We start from the raw sequence: 17,987 nt of genomic DNA, 5'->3' as shown, positions 1-17,987 counted from the left end.
GTCAATTTGCAGAGTGTATTTAAGAAAGACTGTCTGCGAACTGCAATAGACCTCAGCAAAGTCTCCCAACAGAAGCAAAAGCTTTTTGTGAAATTTGCTGTGAGTGGTGAATAGTTACGTAATCATAGTTACATATGTGCGTAAAATCATTCCCAGGGACTTGCAGCAGTGTGGTCCCAGACTTGACTGACAGAGTTTAAATGATGTAACCATCTCCATCCCAATTGGCAATAGCATGCAGCCGTTGAAGAGCTTCCGATCATAAGAATGGAGCAACAACACAATTGGTTGAATGATGCAATTTTTCTTTGCTAGCTTTCTCCTCAGATAAACATTGAAGTGTGAAAATAAGTGCACATGGTGATTTGTGAGGTGCCCATTCATAGTATAAAGAATTTGAGTTTAAACCAGCTTTTTGAAGAAGACCATCATCAATTTAGAAGACAATCATTGTTTGAATGCAGTTAATTCACTCCACAAAGCTAACGATGGAGGCAGTCCCTTCATATACTATTTCTTGATGTAGTTAATGAATGTGCCAAGATTACAAGAAGTATTTTCCCAGCTGGGTATGTGCAAGTTGCGTTCTATTTTATTTGTGTTTTATGTCACACTTTGGTACCAAGTTTGAGAATTGACCGTACTTTGCTTTTCTTCTTCTTCCTTGAGCCACTGTGAGGAACCAAGTGTTTCACTCCAGAGACTTAAGTACAAACGTCTCAGCTAACATTCAGTGCATTAATGAAGGTAGGCAGCAGTGTTGGAGGTACCATCTGTTGGATGAGATATAGAACCACATCTGCCCTCATCAGTTGATGCGAAAGTTCCCACAATATTATTTTTGAAAAACAGCAAGGGACTTTTCCAGGTGTTTTGGCAATGTTTATTCCTCACCCAATATTAGCAAAATAGATTATCTGGTTATTATTTCATTTTTTTATGGAAGCTTGCTGTGCGCAAAATGCTTGCCATGTTTTCTTAGATTAAAAAAGTAACTGCTCTTCAGAAGTACATCATGACTCTATTTCATTTTGGAACAACCTGAGGTTGCAAAAGTTGATATATCAGTGCAATTCTTTTCTTCTGGGTTTGTCAGTCACTTAAACAGGGCTGATTTGAAGGTATCTGCAATGATGGGGAGTATTAAGTAAGTCTTATAAATCTACTGTACAAATCTGAACATAGCTTAGCACCAAACTGGCAAATGCTCTCTGCTGGGTTACATTATGGCAGGTTCAGGAAGTGGAAGTCACCTGTGTTGGAGGAATGGTCATCATGAAATAAATTTTAGAGGTGAAGTACCTTCTAACTCCATTTTGATTATTGTTATGTGATAAAGTTAGTACCTGAAAGGGTTAACTGACATTGCAAGATAAACTGCACTTACTATGTAAAGCACTGGTGTTAGAAGGACCTAACCAGGTTTCCATTCGTACATCAATGTGTGTATAATGCTTCAGTATTATTTCGAGCTAACAGCAAAGGAAGGAATGTAAATGTTAAGTTGGTGTCTCACAAACGAATATCACATATCTTTGATGTGCTGTCATTAAAAATAAATTAAATAATATATAACAGATCTTTTTATTGGTTATCAAGACCAAACCTGTTCTTTTGCCTATGACATTGTGTCGGCAACCTTCTCCCAAAAGTCATGATTTGGAGATGCCGGTGTTGGACTGGGGTGTACAAAGTTAAAAATCTCACAACACCAGGTTATAGTCCAACGGGTTTAATTGGAAGCACTAGCTTTCAGAGCGCTGTGAAAGCTAGTGCTTCCAATTAAACTTGTTGGACTATAATCTGGTGTTGTGTGATTTTTAACTTGGCCCAGAAGGTATCAGTTGTGTAGATGACTACCACGAAGAAGCCTTGGTCTTGGCGAATCTCCGGAGTGGTAACTGAGATTATAAAACCAATAGGCTGGGAGAGCATTAAAGAGGTCACATTTGAAGATAAGAGTGGCAGGAATGGTGCTATTGGTATGTGCTGGTAGGTGTTGGAAGTGTTCAAGGTGGGAGATGTTGTATAGGTAGAAGTAAGTTGCCCTTGTGATGGGAGCTAAGAGGTTCAGCTTGTGTTCAAAGATTGTGAACAGCCTGAATTTGCTTAAGGCAATGGGATAGAATGGATTTTGTGGTTACGGAGTTTGTTTCTCATCCTCATGTTGGAACAATTATGAAGTTTATTGGCATGATGCTTCTGGTTTATTTATGCCATCACTTAACTACTGCTGTGAATCCCTATTCACTTTTCAATGCAACTGAAGTTGCAGCATTGATCTGATTGCAACACAGAATCTGTGAGAGACATCTGGGAGGAAATAGTCTCCACCATCCTGGGTTTGACACTACCTGGAGTGTAAATCTGATGTACCATCAAGCTTGGTTTTAAAGAGCACTCTGTGTGTCTTTTGGAAGCTTAAGGCTAAGCAATAAAAACAACCTCTCTCCATTTGGTGCAGTTCATTTAAATCCTTGCAGAGCTTGGACATGAAACACTGTGCATCTGAGTAAACACACATCAGGCGATCGCTCTTCAGGCCACAGGAAACCAGTAAGACAAACAAGCTACTACCTGGCTGGAAGCTGGACTGCGGCTACGATCCTCTCTGCACCGGTTCATCGCATAAACAAAGTGTAACTCTTTGAGTTCGTCTGATTCTTCAACCTTACTGCATAAGCACCACCGGAGTCTGCCAGGGAAAATACCATAAAGATGTCAGTCACCTTGTAAACTGTTGTGATATGTGTTTGGAAGGAAGAACTTGCATCTCACGTGGAAGAATCAATGACCCCCAGGCATCCCATAATGTATCCTGTATCGTCCTTCTTTTATAACTTATGGAAATGTGCAGTAAACTTAAGATGCAGATCGGGAGGAATTTCTTCTCTGAAAGGGTAGTCAATCTGTGAGATTCTTCAGCACAGAGGGCCACCGAGGCTGGGTGATTTCAGTATATTCAACGCTGATATAGACAAACGTTTAGTCAGTGAGGGAATAAAAAATATTATGGTGAAAAGACAGAAAAATAGACTTCAAATCATAGAATCTCTACATGAAGGAACTGGCCATTTGGCCCAACAAGTACACACCGACCCTCCGAAGAAAATCCCACCCAGACCCATTCCCCTCCTACCCTACATTTCCACTGACTAATGCCCCTAACCTACACACCCTTGAACACACTGGTCAGTTTAGCATGGCCAATTCACCTAACCTGCACATTTTTGAACTGTCAGACGAAACAGAAGCAAATCCACGCAGATACGGGAAAATGTGCAAACTCCACACAGGCAGTCGCCCGAGGCTGAAATTGAACCTGGGTGTCTCATGCTGTGAGGCGGCAGTGCTAACCACTGAGCCATCATGCCACCTATAAGGTTATCAGATCAGCCATGATCTTGTTTAATTTCATTTTCCGTACCTTATGTTAAATCAGAAAATAAACAACACTTAGAGGACCTTCTTCTGCTGTCAGATGATTGACCACCTTTGCCCATCCTTAATCTTTGAAAGGAATTTCCTCCAAAATGTCCATGTTTTTTAAATGCTCCTGAGATCAACTTCACGTTTTTAAATGTCTCAGGATTGGCATTCTGTATTATGTTTCATACATGTGGTGCCACTAAGGCACATTGGGATGTTTCATTTATGATGGCTATAGTTGTTGGTGCCTGTAGCTGAAGAATCATCCAGGAAGGAGTAGTCTTTACACACTCCACCCATTGGGCTGTTGGGACAAATAATAAATGTGTATAATTAATACTAGACCAACAAAAATATTCTCTTCCATGGATGTCCATCCTGTATACCCCATTCCTAAGCATGCAGTCAGCTAGACTTTTCTAAAGGCATGGCAATGATTGTTGTTACTGAAGGATTGTTAATGGGGCTTAAGTAGTCGTGTTTAGTGTTTATGGGAATCACGATCAGTCATACAATCCATCAGGTCTTTGCCATTTGGGTAGGTAAGGGAGTAGGATATCATTTAAGTGAGGGAGTTAGAGTGCCAGGCAGTTGATCAGGAGTTGAGGTTGGATCATGTCCAGGAAGGTGGGATTTATCAGGTTTTGAAGCACGAGGTCAGGCTGGATTGGTTCAGGAGTTGTCAGAGTGGTGGATAGGTGAGGATGGGCTGCTGTCTACAACAAGGCCTGCCCAGGAGACATGATTGTTGTTGGCTCCATGTGGGCCAGAGTGCACACGGATGCGGAGATTACCATCAGCACCTTGTCGGTGAGGGTGCACGAGGCTGGGGAGATTGCTGCCTGCTCCATGTGGGCCAGGGTGTATGAGGGTAGGGAAGGGTTGTCATCTCTGTGAGGGAGAGGAAGCTTATTGGATCTGGAAGGGCTGGGAGTTGGTAGGCTTTGAAAAGTCTGGGGGTGGGGTTTTGTGAATGGGGGAGTGTTATCAATTCCGGAAGGACCTGGGAGAATGGAGGTGAGGATGGCTGGGGTGCATGGGAAAGAGAAGTGTTGTTGGTTCCATGTGGGCCAGGGAATGGATTGGCAAGATTGGATCATTGGCTTTGGAAGGGCTGAGGAGGGGCGAGGGCTGGTTTTGGTAACTGTCTGACCAATGGAATATCTGGGCCAATGCTTCCAATTCCCTGAGTGCAAATTGTTTATGAAATTACTGAGCAATACTATTGAAAGAAGTTTAAGTAAAGCCTTTTACTAAATCTACATGTAGTAAACTAATGAATGCATGCTTCATTTGAGTTTGTTGTGCACCTCTCAATTCATGAAGAAAGGGAGTAAATATTAGTGCTAAATGCTATTTGCCTTTTTTTTTTGAAGAGATTCTTACATTCAAGAATCATAGAATCATGGAATGATTGGAGAACATAAGGAGTCCATTCAGCCTTGAATCGTAGAGTTTACAGCACAAAAAGATACCCTTTGATCATAATGTTTTCATCAGTCATCAAACATCCATCTATTCTTGTCCCATTTTCCAGGACCTGGCTTGTTGCGTTGTATACTATGGCATTTCAAAGTGTTCATCTAAATACCTCTTAAGTACCTTGAGGATTCTTGGGTCTACTATCCGTTTAGGCAATTAAGTCAGATATAAACAATCCTCTAGGTGAAAAACATTTTCTCATATCCCCTCTAAACCTCCTAAACCTTTCCTTAAAACTTTGCCTCTGGTTATGACCCTTCTACTAAGGGCAAAGTTTTTTTTCCTATTTACTTTATCTATGCTCCTCAGAATTTTGTACACTTCACCCAGAACACCAGCACTTCCACTCCAGCAACCTTACCCTTTTCAAGCTACATAGAAAACAACCCTAGCCTACCGAGTCTCGCATCACAGACCACCAGCACTTCCACTCCAGCAACCTTACCCTTTTCAAGCTACATAGAAAACAACCCTAGCCTACCGAGTCTCGCATCACAGTTGGAAATGCTGCAACCCAGATAATATCCTGGTGAATATTTTCTGTATCACTCTGGTGCAATCAGAGTGTGGTGACTAGAACTACAAACAGTGCTCTGTGTTACAACACAGGGTAAACATTTATCCTGTGCAGTAATCTCTAAAACTTAGAGAGGCCAAGAACTATGTAAAGTAAAAATTAACAACTTTAATTATTCTCGGTCATACTTTAAGAAATAACTAACAACTACACAGGATCGTCGATTATCCGAATATCAATTATCCAAATTTCTGATTACCCAAAGAAGATCTCAAGGTCCAGATAGAAACATTACATGAAAGAGGTGTTTCCAACACTGATCATGTCTTTTGTTTGCAATGCTTTCGAAATGAACTTGGCTTACTGAAATGCTGCCGAGAACAAACCTGGACATTGATGGGAGCCCAGGCACCATCTCCAAATAACTGGCGTCCCGCTGTCTCTCTCTTTCCCTCTCCACACTTTCCCTGGAATTCTACACAGGGGTGTACCCTAAACCCCCCTTCCCCAGATAACATTGTCCTGTACAGGGCAAAGACAAAACTAGACAAATTGTTGCAGTTAAAAGTTGTGTGTGTGTGCGCGCTATTTTGAGACTCACCCTCAAAAGGCAGCAGCAGTCTTGCTGTTGGTGTCCAGTTCGGCAGCCACAGAGGGGGGTGTGAACGGGTAGCCTAATGGGGGGTGGGTGGGGGCGCATGGGGTATGGGGAGTCAGAGTGGACGTGTTAGACGGGGGTCGGGGTTGGATGCAGTTAGGGGCGCGGACAGGGGGCGGCGCTCACACGCGGTGTGCTGTTGCCTAGTTTCCTGAATGGGGAGAGGACTTAGCAAGTGCTCGCTGTGTCAATCCCACTGATGTGGGTGGGGCAGGAGGCTTCAACAATGCAGCAGGTCCCTTACACACGTGTGTGTGTGTGTGTGTCTGTGTCTGCTCAGAAACAAACCCTGAGACAGAGAGAGGGAGCAAGGCAGGCAGAGCAAGGAAAAAAAACTTCAGAAAACTCTGAGCCACAGAGGAAAGGCATTGAATCAATTAACTGAATAATCAAGCCCATCTCATTTGGATAATTGAGGTTCCTCTGTCTTTACAATTCCATCCTCTAACTTATGTTTTACCTTTCCTTCTATAATACTAATCCAACAAAACTCCCAATTAAGATTTATAGAAAAATCGAAATTTTAAAACCAGCCAGCCGTCCAATCTTCTCTTTATCTTCGTCGATAGATTGGCTCTTCAGGTCAGTGTTGAGGTTTTTCTCTGTGCAAACTCCTTCTCTAGACAAGTACCTCTCAGAGGGTTCTGGCTAGCAGTTTATAGCTGTTGGTTTGGTGGCAGTTCTTCTCCCAACTGTTCAATTTTCCCCTGTCTTATACCCCAAAGCATCGGATTGTGTCATTGGCTTTTCAAATTGACAATATACTCAATTCAAGCTTGATTGGAATTTGGTATTTTTTTCAGGGTATAATTTAAATTGATTGGCTGAATTTGAATCTGTTTTGTCATTTCCAGGCAACTAGCTACCCCAGCAGCTGGAGCACATGTTACATTGTGTTATATTGAGAACACTTGGTGCTGTCACTGCTAGCTGTTACTTTCTTAAGGGTATAGTACACCCACATCTTCATAAAACTCTGTTATATAAAACTCTATGATTGGTTTCACTCAGTTGGCTGGTGAAGCAGTGTGATGCCAGCAACATGGATTTAATTCCCATCACTGACTGAGGTTAGCATGAAGAACTCTTCTTCCCAACATTTCCCCTCACCTGAGGTATGGTGGCCCTCAGGGTAAATCACCATGAGCTGTTACTCTACGAATATGGTCACACAACAGCAACATGTACAGCACTTTTGTGTTCAACACCTTGATTAATAAAGGCAAGCATCCCATATCTCTTCTTAACCACCTCATTTACCAGTCCTGCTGCTTTAAAGATCTGTGGATATGCTCACCAAAGTCCCTCTGAGCCCCTGTACTTCCTAAGTTCCATCATACTCTCTTGCTTTGTTAGTGTATCCATTCTAGTTACAGGAGTGGTTCAGCTACATTGAATGGTATTGGATTTGAATGTTCTTATTGACTGAGCACTGCATGCTCAAACTCTATCATGGGTTTCCTCTATGAGACACCTTTAATTTATTATGGGATGAGCACTAATCACAACCTCCAGTCTACACATGACATTAAAAAACCTTCACAATAATGATACTTGAAAGCTGCAGAAAAACAAATGAATAACTCAATAGGAACAAGAATCCAGCATCGACAGTTGTAGCAGTAGAGACTCTGTTCACTCTTCTGTGACGAAAAGGGCAGGAAGATAATTGAGGTATATATCTCTGGAACTGCTAGTTATCACCTCTTCAGTTCGCATAATAGCATTATTGTTTATTTAGTGTTGTTAAATGGGAAACAAAACAGTGGGTGAGATTACTGCATGATCAATATTGGGGGAATGCTGCATTGCCAGAGGTTCTGTATTTCAAATGAGATGTTAAACCCCGTCTGTGGCAGAGATTTTATGACAGTATTTTGAAGAACAGGCGATTTATCTGCAGTGACCTAGCAGTAGTGGTTGTGGGGGGCGGTGGAGGGTGGGGATGGTGGTAAAACAGTCCTGTCACTGGACTAGAGGCCCAGGCCGATGTGGGGCACAGGTTCACATCCTGCCTTTTTAACACTTAATAAGTCTGGAATTTAGATTAGGTTCCCCACAGTATGGAAACAGGCCCTTCGTCCACACCGACCCTCCGAAGAGCAACCCACCCGGACCCATTCCCCCATATTCACCCCTGACTAATGCACCTAACACTACAGGCAATTTAGCAAGGCCAATTCACCTAACCTGTTCATCTTTAGCCTGTGGGAGGAAACCAGAGCACCCAGAGGAAACACAAGCAGACACAGGAAAAATGTGCAAACTCCACACAGACAGTTGCCCAAGACTGGAATTGAACCTGGGTTCTTGGCTCTGTGAGGCAGCAATGCTAACCACTGAGCCACCATGCCACTCCAGCCTAAATAATGGTGGCATTTTGTTTTTGCACAGGCCATTAGATTCACTTTTGTCCTTTAGGGAAGGGAATCTGCTGTCCTTATCTGGTCTGGCTTACATGTGATTCTATACCCACAAAAATGTGGTTGACTCTCAACTGTCCTTTGAAATGATCTAGCAAGCTACTCGATTCAAGGACACTGAGGGATGGGTAACAAATGCTAGTCTTGCGAGGGATTTACACATCCCATGAAAGGATGTGGTCAAAAAAGTTTTTAAATTAACAACATGTAAATTGGTCCGATCAACCTTTCATTTTTGGAGCCTGCTATGTATGAATTGACTCCCAGATCTCCTTCATCGCAAAAGTGATGAGAGTTGAAAGGTACTTAATCGCCTGTAGAGTGCTTCAAGAGATCTCACGTGGCATGAAAGGGGTGCGAGCACAATGTTATCTGTTTACTTGTCAGAAAGGTAGGTTTGTCCCAAGAAAAAGAAATGTGAAATCACAAAGTGATGTCACTCACCATCTTGTATGAAGTGTATTTGATGGTCTTTCCTTTTTGTTTCAGAGTGTGGAGATGAGTCCTGCCAGCAGCACACATTCGCTTCCAGTCAGTCCCATCACTGAGATGCCCATTCCTTTTAAGGTAAGATAAACAATTGGATCTTGCGTAAAGGTGAGCTCAGTGGGAATTTCTATAATAAATTCACATATATCACATTTGTTGAATCCATAAATGCATGCAGTCAAACAGTTGACAAGTTTCAAATTTAGCAGAAAGACTGGGAAGCTTGGGCCAATACAATCCATACAATCATTTATGATGGAATTTCCTTGTTGGCAGAAAGCCTCAAACATGCAGCTTACAACAGCTCATTGTAATTTTGCAGAAGATGGGCTTGGACCTGAATGTGGGTAAAACAGGTTTAATGAATGCATTTGGTCCTTCATGAAATTGAAAGAAGTGAAATGGATAATCCAAATTGATTTAGCTTATTATTTAATAGTATAAAAAATTATAACTTATCATTAACGTTGCTGGGGACTGGAGTTCTGAGGGAGAGGTAAATTGGTTTTTGATATTCAGTACTTACCTGATGCCTTTTTTTTAAGGGCCAGAGTTTGTTTTATTTTAGCGATGGATCAAAACACCATTTCCACAACATCATGTAACTTAAGCTAAATGTCTAGAGGAACTATCTGATGGGATAATTACTGACATGTTTACTAAGTGGAGCTTTTCTAACTCTGAGAAATACAAAGAGGGGCTAAAGGCCAGACGCAATTTCAAGTCAGAAGAAAAATTCAACACCAACAGAGGTGCTGTTTGGTCGCCTCAAAGTCAGAGAAAAATCAATACTTTAGCCTGCCTGTGTGTTTTGGCAGAAGTAAAGAGAATCATATCTGTTGAATGTGTAAAAAGTTATCAAAAGGAAACATTTGCCACCTCATCAGTTGAGTAGGAAATTAAAGTGTGAGGATAGGAATGATAATTTGTTGGGATGTTGAGTGTCTGTAAATGATAATGCTGGTAAAAGCATTGAATTTTTCTTTTTGTATCTTATTGTAAAAGCTTTATGTGGATGAAAGATGTGTAATTTAAATGTGACAATCATTCTTTTACAGATTGGTATTTAAACGTGCTATATGGATATTGGTTGAATTTTGTGAAGATATTTAAAATTTAATGTGTACAATCTTTGCAGGACTATAAGTCACATGGCATGAAAACAGACTCTTTGGTCCAACTGGCTCAAATGTTCCCAAATTAAACTAGTTCCACCTGCTTGTGTTTAGCCCTGTATGCCTCCAAACCTTTCCTATTCATGAATTTATCTAAATGTCTTTGAAATGTTCTAACACTACCTGTATCCACCACTTCCTCTGGAAGTTCAATTCCGTGCATGAACCACTCTCTCTGTAAAGAATGTTGGCCCTCGTGTACTTTTTCAATTTTTCTCCTCTTACTTTAAAAATATGCCCCTACCCTAGGGAAAAGACCCTTACTATTTACTTTATCTCTACCACTCATGATTTTATAAACTTCTAAATGGTGACCTCTCAACATCCTACACTCCAGTGAAATAAGTCTCAGTCTATCCCGTCTAACTGTATAATGCAAACCCTCTGTTTCCAGCAACGTCCTGGTGAATCTTGTCTGAACCCTCTCTAATTTAATAATATCCTTCCTGAAGCAGGGTGAACAGAACTGTGGATAGTAACTTGGTATGTGTCAGGGCACACGTGACTGCAAGGATCACTGGAATGTTATTGCAACTTTGTTTATAGCAGTTTAGGACTAGAGGGAGAAAACAAGCCATTAGTTTAAAAAAATCGAGGGTTAATGAGCTTTATAAACAAAAATTGATTCAAATGCTTTTGAGAAGTTCAAAGAAGACCAAACTGAAGTCAGTTACAAGAATGGTCCCTTCTGGAAATGGTGATTGTTAAGAGCTGTGAATGTAATATGTTACCTTAGTGAAGGGTGTTATCTGTGAAATTTCAAGATGAGAAATGTTTTGTTAGAATCTGCTGACTATTAAAAACCTGAGGAAGGCTAAGCTCTAAGTTGTATAAATGGTCAAGAAAGAAGGCCTCACAACTCATGGAATCATTACTCAGAAGAAGCAGTTAAGTCAAACAGATAAGTTTGATATGGAAGCGAAATTATTTCAGTACTTTGATCACTGTGAAATGATCATCTTGGAAAATGGATGGGACTTTGTTTCGCCATGTGTTTTGAAATCTTTAAAACTATGTTATATTTAGATCACTTGATTAGATTACTTACAGTGTGGAAACAGGCCCTTCGGCCCAACAAGTCCACACCGATCCGTTGAAGCGCAACCCACCCACACCCATTCCCCTACATTTACCCCTTTGCCTAACACTACAGGCAATTTAGCTTGGCCAATTCACCTAACCTGCACATTTTTGGATTGTGGGAGAAAACCGGAGGAAACCCACGCAGACACGGGGAGAATGTGCAAACTCCACACAGACAGTTACCTGAGGCGGGAATTGACCACGGGTCTCTGGCGCTGTGAAGCAACAGTGCTGACCACTGTGCCACCGTGCCACCCACTGATTTGGGTTATTTTACCATTTTTGCATGTAATAAACTTCTGTTTGACTATTAAAACCAAATCTGTGGTATTGTTTGCTGATGTTTCAGTGAAAAACAACCATTATCAAAATAAGCAAATTGTGATCGATCAAGCAACATTTAGTTCTGGGATTTGACTTGTAAGGTAATGACATCAGGTGGATCATTACATTTTTTTTCTTTGCATTATAAACAATATGGTTCTTTGTTAAAAATTCATCAGCAGCCTCTTGAATATGTTCATTGATTGATGATCATAGTAACCAAACTGAAGAAAATTAAAACTTATGGTCTGTCAAGACAGGTTTTACTCTGGAATATGACTTGTCCAACATTACCATCAGCTGGGATCATAACAGTGGCATTAAACAGATCAGTAAAAGATTGACAAAATTAACAAATAATTTACATTAGTAAAAGGTGGATGCTAGCCATAAGTAAGGATATGGGATGGAGCAAAGCTCACTGTGTATCAGGTACCATGGTTAGTTTCTGGAATGAAATGTGACAATCTCTTGAGAAGGAGGATATTAGGAAACTTTCAAGGAATGTTGTATTGGTGAAGAGATGTTAAATGATTTTGATCTGTCTGCTTTAGGCAAGGGAGGCTAAATAAATGAAAATAAATTGTATAAGATATCATGAATGGTACTTTTATGAATGGATGATTGGATTTTGCTTCCAAGTGAGTGATTGGTTTATGGCATTGATAATGTCCCCGCTACAGCAAAGATACAAAAATGATAATTCTCAAAGTTAGCAACAGTGTGTGTCAGATTTTGTAGTTGCCTGGCCTCGTTAATTGTTAGGTCAATTCTGCACCCTTTAATTAAAAGATGCCTGCTTGAGAAGAAAGCTAGTCTATATCTGACAACTCTGGTATATTTACCTTAGTGTTAGCAAAGGCCATCAGTTGGTTTCCCAGCAGAATCTGAGTAGTTACTAAACTAATGATGTGGTAACAATCAACAGTAATGTCAATCAGTAGTCAGGAGACAATTTATTCCTCGCAGAGTCATTTACTATGTTTACATTGCTTTTTGGAATCATTTACTTTTAAAATTAAAGCAGTTATGACAAACTGAAAAGTAAAACATAGCCCAGAAAAGAATATTTTTATAAAAGTAAAATACTTCTGATGCTGCAGATCCTACATAAAATAATGAAGAGTTGGAGATAATCAAGGAGTCTGATAGCATGTGGAGAGGGAAAGAATTTTGTTTCAAGTCCAGTGTGATTACACAAGGCATATTTTATGTAAATTCAGTCAGATTTTGTTTTGGGAAATTATGTATATAAACCAATTTTCATTTTAATGTGTAAGTTGTTTTTTCTTAAATTTAGAGGGCATATATGTTGCAAGAATCAAACTCAATAAGGATAGCCAGCTGTTTATCTTCTTGGTGAATTTTCCTCAGAACAAGACACAACATAAGGAGGCTGTTGTGGTGGAGAAGTAGTTGTCTGCACTTCTGAGCGAAGAGACCTCCATTCAAATGTCACCTGCCCCAGAGGTACGTAATAATATCTCTGAACAGGTTGATTGGGTCTCTTGTAGTGTAATGGTAGTATCCCCTACCTCTTGTGCAAGTCCCACCAGCTCCAAAGTTGCATTATTACACGCTTGAACAGTGTATTTTGAGAATATCCAACTACACAGCAAAGGGGAACATAGACTGGATAGAAAAGGACAATTAGAGTGGAGCCCCTTGTGCATCTTGGAGCAATTCTGCAAGAAGAAGTTAGGATTGTGCCTTTGAACAGGCTCCAGAGCTATTAGGACAGACACTGATGAATGATTTTGTTTGGTGTGAGAAGTACATAATGTAGTGTAATCAGTATTATGACACTGGGTAAACTCTCCTGCTTAATTTAAAACCAGCAACATAGAAAAGATTTATCCCATGCAGTAATCTGCAAAACTTTGAGTAGCCAAGAACTATGTAAAGTAAAAATTAACAAACTTTATTTCTTAAAGTATAACTGAGAATAATTAACTAACCACTATTTACTACTTCTTTCTCTAACCTATTTTTACCTTCCTTTCTATAATACTAGTCTGATAAAACTCCCAATTAAGATTTACAAAACAACACTTCTTATCTCAAAACCAGGCAGTTGTAGGTTCTTGTCTTCGAATCTTCCTGTATCTTCTTTTCTCCTTGTTAGGAATTTCTGCATCACAAATTACTGATTGAAAAGGTACTTTGATGAGGTTTTTGTTAAAGCAGTCTGGTTTATGTTCGGCTTGGCAGTTCTCCTCTCAACTGTTCAATTTTCCCTCAGTCTTATATCCCAGAGCATTGGATTGCATCATTGGCATTTAAGATTGTCAATATGCTCAATTCAAACTTGATTGAAAATTGGCTTCTTTTTCAGGCTATATTTTAAACTGATTGGCTGAATTCAAATTTGTTTTTGCCTCCAAGCAATAAACACCCAGTGTTACATACATTGTTGACTTATTGAAAACACTTAGTGCTGTGTCCAGTAGTTCTGCTGCTTTTAACTCCCTTAAAGGTACAATCACATCTTTATAACATGAGAAATGAAATGATAATGTGATAGTGCTGGAATAGTATCTACAAGTGAGAGATTTTCTGACAGAGAACAGTATTATGTATAATATTATAAACAAAATAGTTTGCAAAGTGTATTAGAGTCAGCCAGCAATCACTCATAGATAAGGGGAAACCTTTACGAGTCACATTATACCAGAAGAATTGAGAATAGTAGCCTGTCCAATGTGCAGAATAGAATCACTATGCCACAAGCCTTGTTATAACACAAACTACATAACAAGGGCACTTAATATTTTAGCTTGTGCTTTAAGCCATTACTCACTGGGTACAGATCGGCAATATCTCAGGCTGTAGGTGTCTGCACATAACAAAGGATACCTGGAAATACATCACTTGGTTATGGTTTCATTGTTTTTAGTAGGAGTTTGCTGGCTGAAAATTAGCTGCTAATTACATTTCAACAATAATTCAGTGTTCCAGCCAGTTCAGAAAGTCCTAAGGTTGTGACGAATGTTTATATATATATATGTGTGTGTGTGTGTGTATTTTGATTGTAACACAGTTTTAAAGCTATGTATATATGTTTTATGAGAATAATCCACTATGGAATGGTAATCATGTTTGTACCACAAATATCCAAGTTTCCTAAATCAAGCTTTACAAAACAATGTGCAAGCAGCTTCCCAGTGTAAAAATCATGCTTTTATCTGTTAGAAAGGTGATGTTTTGCTAATTGAAGACTTTATTAGAGGAAATACATTTTGCATCATCAAGCCTATTGACTGTAAGCCATTCTGTGGGAAATTGTTTAACAGGGAACATGTTTTCAACATTTCCAGTCTGATCTGTCCACTGGAAGTATTGTACAGAGAGCTTAATTTGTGAAAGCAAGTTGTGTGTACATTTGTGAACACAAGACACTTAAAGCTGATTAATACGTGCTTAATCAATCACAGAATTGACATACAAATTATTTGCTAACAATTCTTTGGAAGGTACACCAGTGAGGTAGGACAGTTGTGAAAATTTAATGGAGATAATGGGTTATTTGTGAGAATTTGGCCCAAAGAAAGAGTGAAACTATCATGTAGGGAGAAAATGGTAACACGCTATTGTTCGAGCTTTATTTTGATTGCTTCATTTTGAGTGGACCACATTTTACAGTTAAGCTTTTTGGCTACCGTGCAACATGTTTAATTTCTTTCCCGAATAAAACATCAAGCAGATACTTATTGAGAGAAGTGCCGCATTGTTTGAGAACATGATCAACAGAGACATAGAGATGTACAGCACGGAAACAGACCCTTCAGTCCAACTTGTCCATGCTGACTAGATATCCCAAGCCAATCTAGTCCCATCTGCCAGCACCCGGCCCATATCCCTCCAAACCCTTCCTATTCATATACCCATCCAGATGCCTTTTAAATGTTGCAATTGTACTAGCCTCCACCATTTCCTCTAGTAACCCATTCTATTTACGCACCACCCTCTGCATGAAAAAGTTGCCCCTTAGGTGTCTTTTATATCTTTCCCCTCTCATCCTAAACCTATGCCCTCTAGTTCTGGATGCCCCAATCCCAGAGAAAAGACCTTGTCTATTTACCGTATACTGCACCTCATGATTTTATAAACCTCTAGAAGGTCACTCCTCAGCTTCTGATGCTCCAGGGAAAACAGCCCCAGACTGTTCAGCCTCTCCCCATAGCTCAAGTCCTCCAACCCTGTCAACATCCTTGGTAATCTTTTCTGAACCCTTTCAAGTTTCACAACATCTTTCTGATAGGAAGGAGTCCAGAATTGCATGCAATATTCAAAAAGTGGCCTAACCAAAGTCCTGTACAGCTTCAATATGACCTACTAAATCCTGTACTCAGTACTCTGATCAATAAAGGAAAGCATTCCAAATACCTTCTTCACTATCCTGTTTATCTGCAACTCCACTTTCAAGGAGCTATGAACCTGCACTCAAAGGTTTCTTTGTTCAGCAACACTCTTTAGGACCTTACCATTAAGTATATAAGTCCTACTAAGATTTGCTTTCCCAATATGCAGCACCTCGCATTTACTTCAATTAATCATAAGTCTGCCACTCCTCAGCTCATTGGCCCATCTGATCAAGATCCTGCTGTAATCTGAGATAACCTTCTTCACTGTGTACTACACCTCCAATTTTAGTGTCGTCTGCAAACTTACTAATTATGCCTCTTATGCTCATATCAAAATCATTTATATAAATGATGAAAAGTAGAGGACCCAGCATCAATCCTTGTGGCACACAGGCCTCCAGTCTGAAAAACAACCGTCCACCACCACCCTCTGTCTTCTATCTTTGAGCCAGTTCTGTATCCAAATGGCAAGTTCTTCCTGTGTCCCATGAGATCTAACCTTGCTAACCAGTCTCCTGTGGGAAACCTTGTTGAATGTCTAACTGAAGTCCATTGACATCACATCTACCACTCTGCCCTCCTCACTCCTCTCTGTTACCTCTTCAAAAAAACTGAAACAAGTTTGTGAGACATGTTTTCCCACTCACATAGCCACGTTGACTATTCCTAATCAGTCCTTGCGTTTCCAAATACATGGAAATCCTGTCCCTCAGAATCCCTTCCAACAACTTGCCCACTGCTGATGTCAGGCTCATTGGTCCATAGTCCCCTGGCTTGTTCTTACCACCTTTTTTTAAAAGTGGCACTACGTTAGCCAACCTCCAGTCTTCCAGCACCTCACCTGTGACCATCAATGATAATATCTTAGATTGAAGTGCACGTGTTACATGCTCTGTGGCCATCACCTGGAGGGGCTTGGTGGCACCTTATTTAGACTGGGTCCGCAGCAGGAAGAGGGAACCAACAAGAAGGACAAACATACTTTGCCTCATCCTTGTCAATCTGTCTATCACTGTATTAGTTAGTGCTTTATAGGGCTTGTAGCTCTGACAATATTCCAGTAATAGTACTAAAGACTTGTATCCAAAACTTACCATGCCCTTAGCCTAGCTGTTCCAGTACAGTTTCAACACTGCCATCTACTTGACGGACATGCTATGTTCCATATACAGAAAGCAGGACAATTCCAACCTGGTCAACTATCGTCCCATCAGTCTATGTTGATCAATAGTAAAGTGATGGATGTGTCAGAACCAAATAAATTCCAGAAGACAGAGTACAGCAGCGCTTTATAAGGTGGCTCCAAAACACTGAAGTTGTCACCTAAATAGGGAATGAAACATCTGCAAATCAACTTCCCAGCTCAGTGAACACGCTGACAACTACGGCAACTGGTACCCGAGCTACAAATCTTGATGCAAACCTTGAATATAATGCTATCCCTTCAGTATCACTGGGTTTCTTGTTTCAGATGTCATTGAGTGTGTTACTACCCATCACTCGTGTGCATTCCAGATTGTAATCACTTGCTGTGTTAAAGAAAATATCCTTCTGACACTGTTTACTTTTTTGCCAATCACCTTAAATCATTGTCTTCTGGTTCTTGGTCCTTCTGCCAACAGAAACAGTTTCTCTCTAAACAAAGCCAAATGAGAGATTCCGCCTCCATTGGTTTTCCCTCCGTTTCACTCCAGTGTGGATTTGCACCTAGTTTTACTGAGTTCACTCAGTCATTTTAAATTCTCTGACTGTCTGGGTGGGACTTAAACTCACATTGCCAGAATAAGTATCCAGGCCTCTATATTCCTTGGCAATTTTATAACTAATTTATTAGCACACCCTGTGCCTCTTGTGAATTAAACATGACTCAGGGCATCTCGTTTTACTAACAAAAACAAAAATCAGAAGTTGCGGGAAAAGCTCAGCAGGGGAGCAGCATCAGTGAAGAGAAATCAGAGTTAACATTTTGGGTCTGATCACCCTTCCTCAGTTCGAACTTTTCCCCTGCTTACTTAACCTATCAATATCTTTTTTACAAAACTG

The 17,987-nt window shown here is 40.3% G+C and overlaps 1 protein-coding gene across 3 annotated transcripts in view; it reads left to right on the top strand.

The window, feature by feature from the left end:
* The window catches only part of ccser1 (coiled-coil serine-rich protein 1), a 1,276,667-nt gene that overhangs the window by 681,744 nt on the left and 576,936 nt on the right, over positions 1 to 17,987 (top strand). For all 3 annotated transcript variants that reach the window (XM_072583863.1, XM_072583864.1, XM_072583865.1), the window contains exon 7: positions 8,999 to 9,076. In XM_072583863.1, the coding sequence (XP_072439964.1) occupies positions 8,999 to 9,076 (78 nt within the window). The remainder of the gene's footprint in view (positions 1 to 8,998; positions 9,077 to 17,987) is intronic.

This window comes from Chiloscyllium punctatum, chromosome 14, assembly GCF_047496795.1.
Source record: "Chiloscyllium punctatum isolate Juve2018m chromosome 14, sChiPun1.3, whole genome shotgun sequence".
Taxonomy (NCBI): domain Eukaryota; kingdom Metazoa; phylum Chordata; class Chondrichthyes; order Orectolobiformes; family Hemiscylliidae; genus Chiloscyllium; species Chiloscyllium punctatum.
The sequence above is the reverse complement of the archived record's forward strand: the minus strand, read 5'-3'. Positions and strand labels throughout refer to the sequence as shown.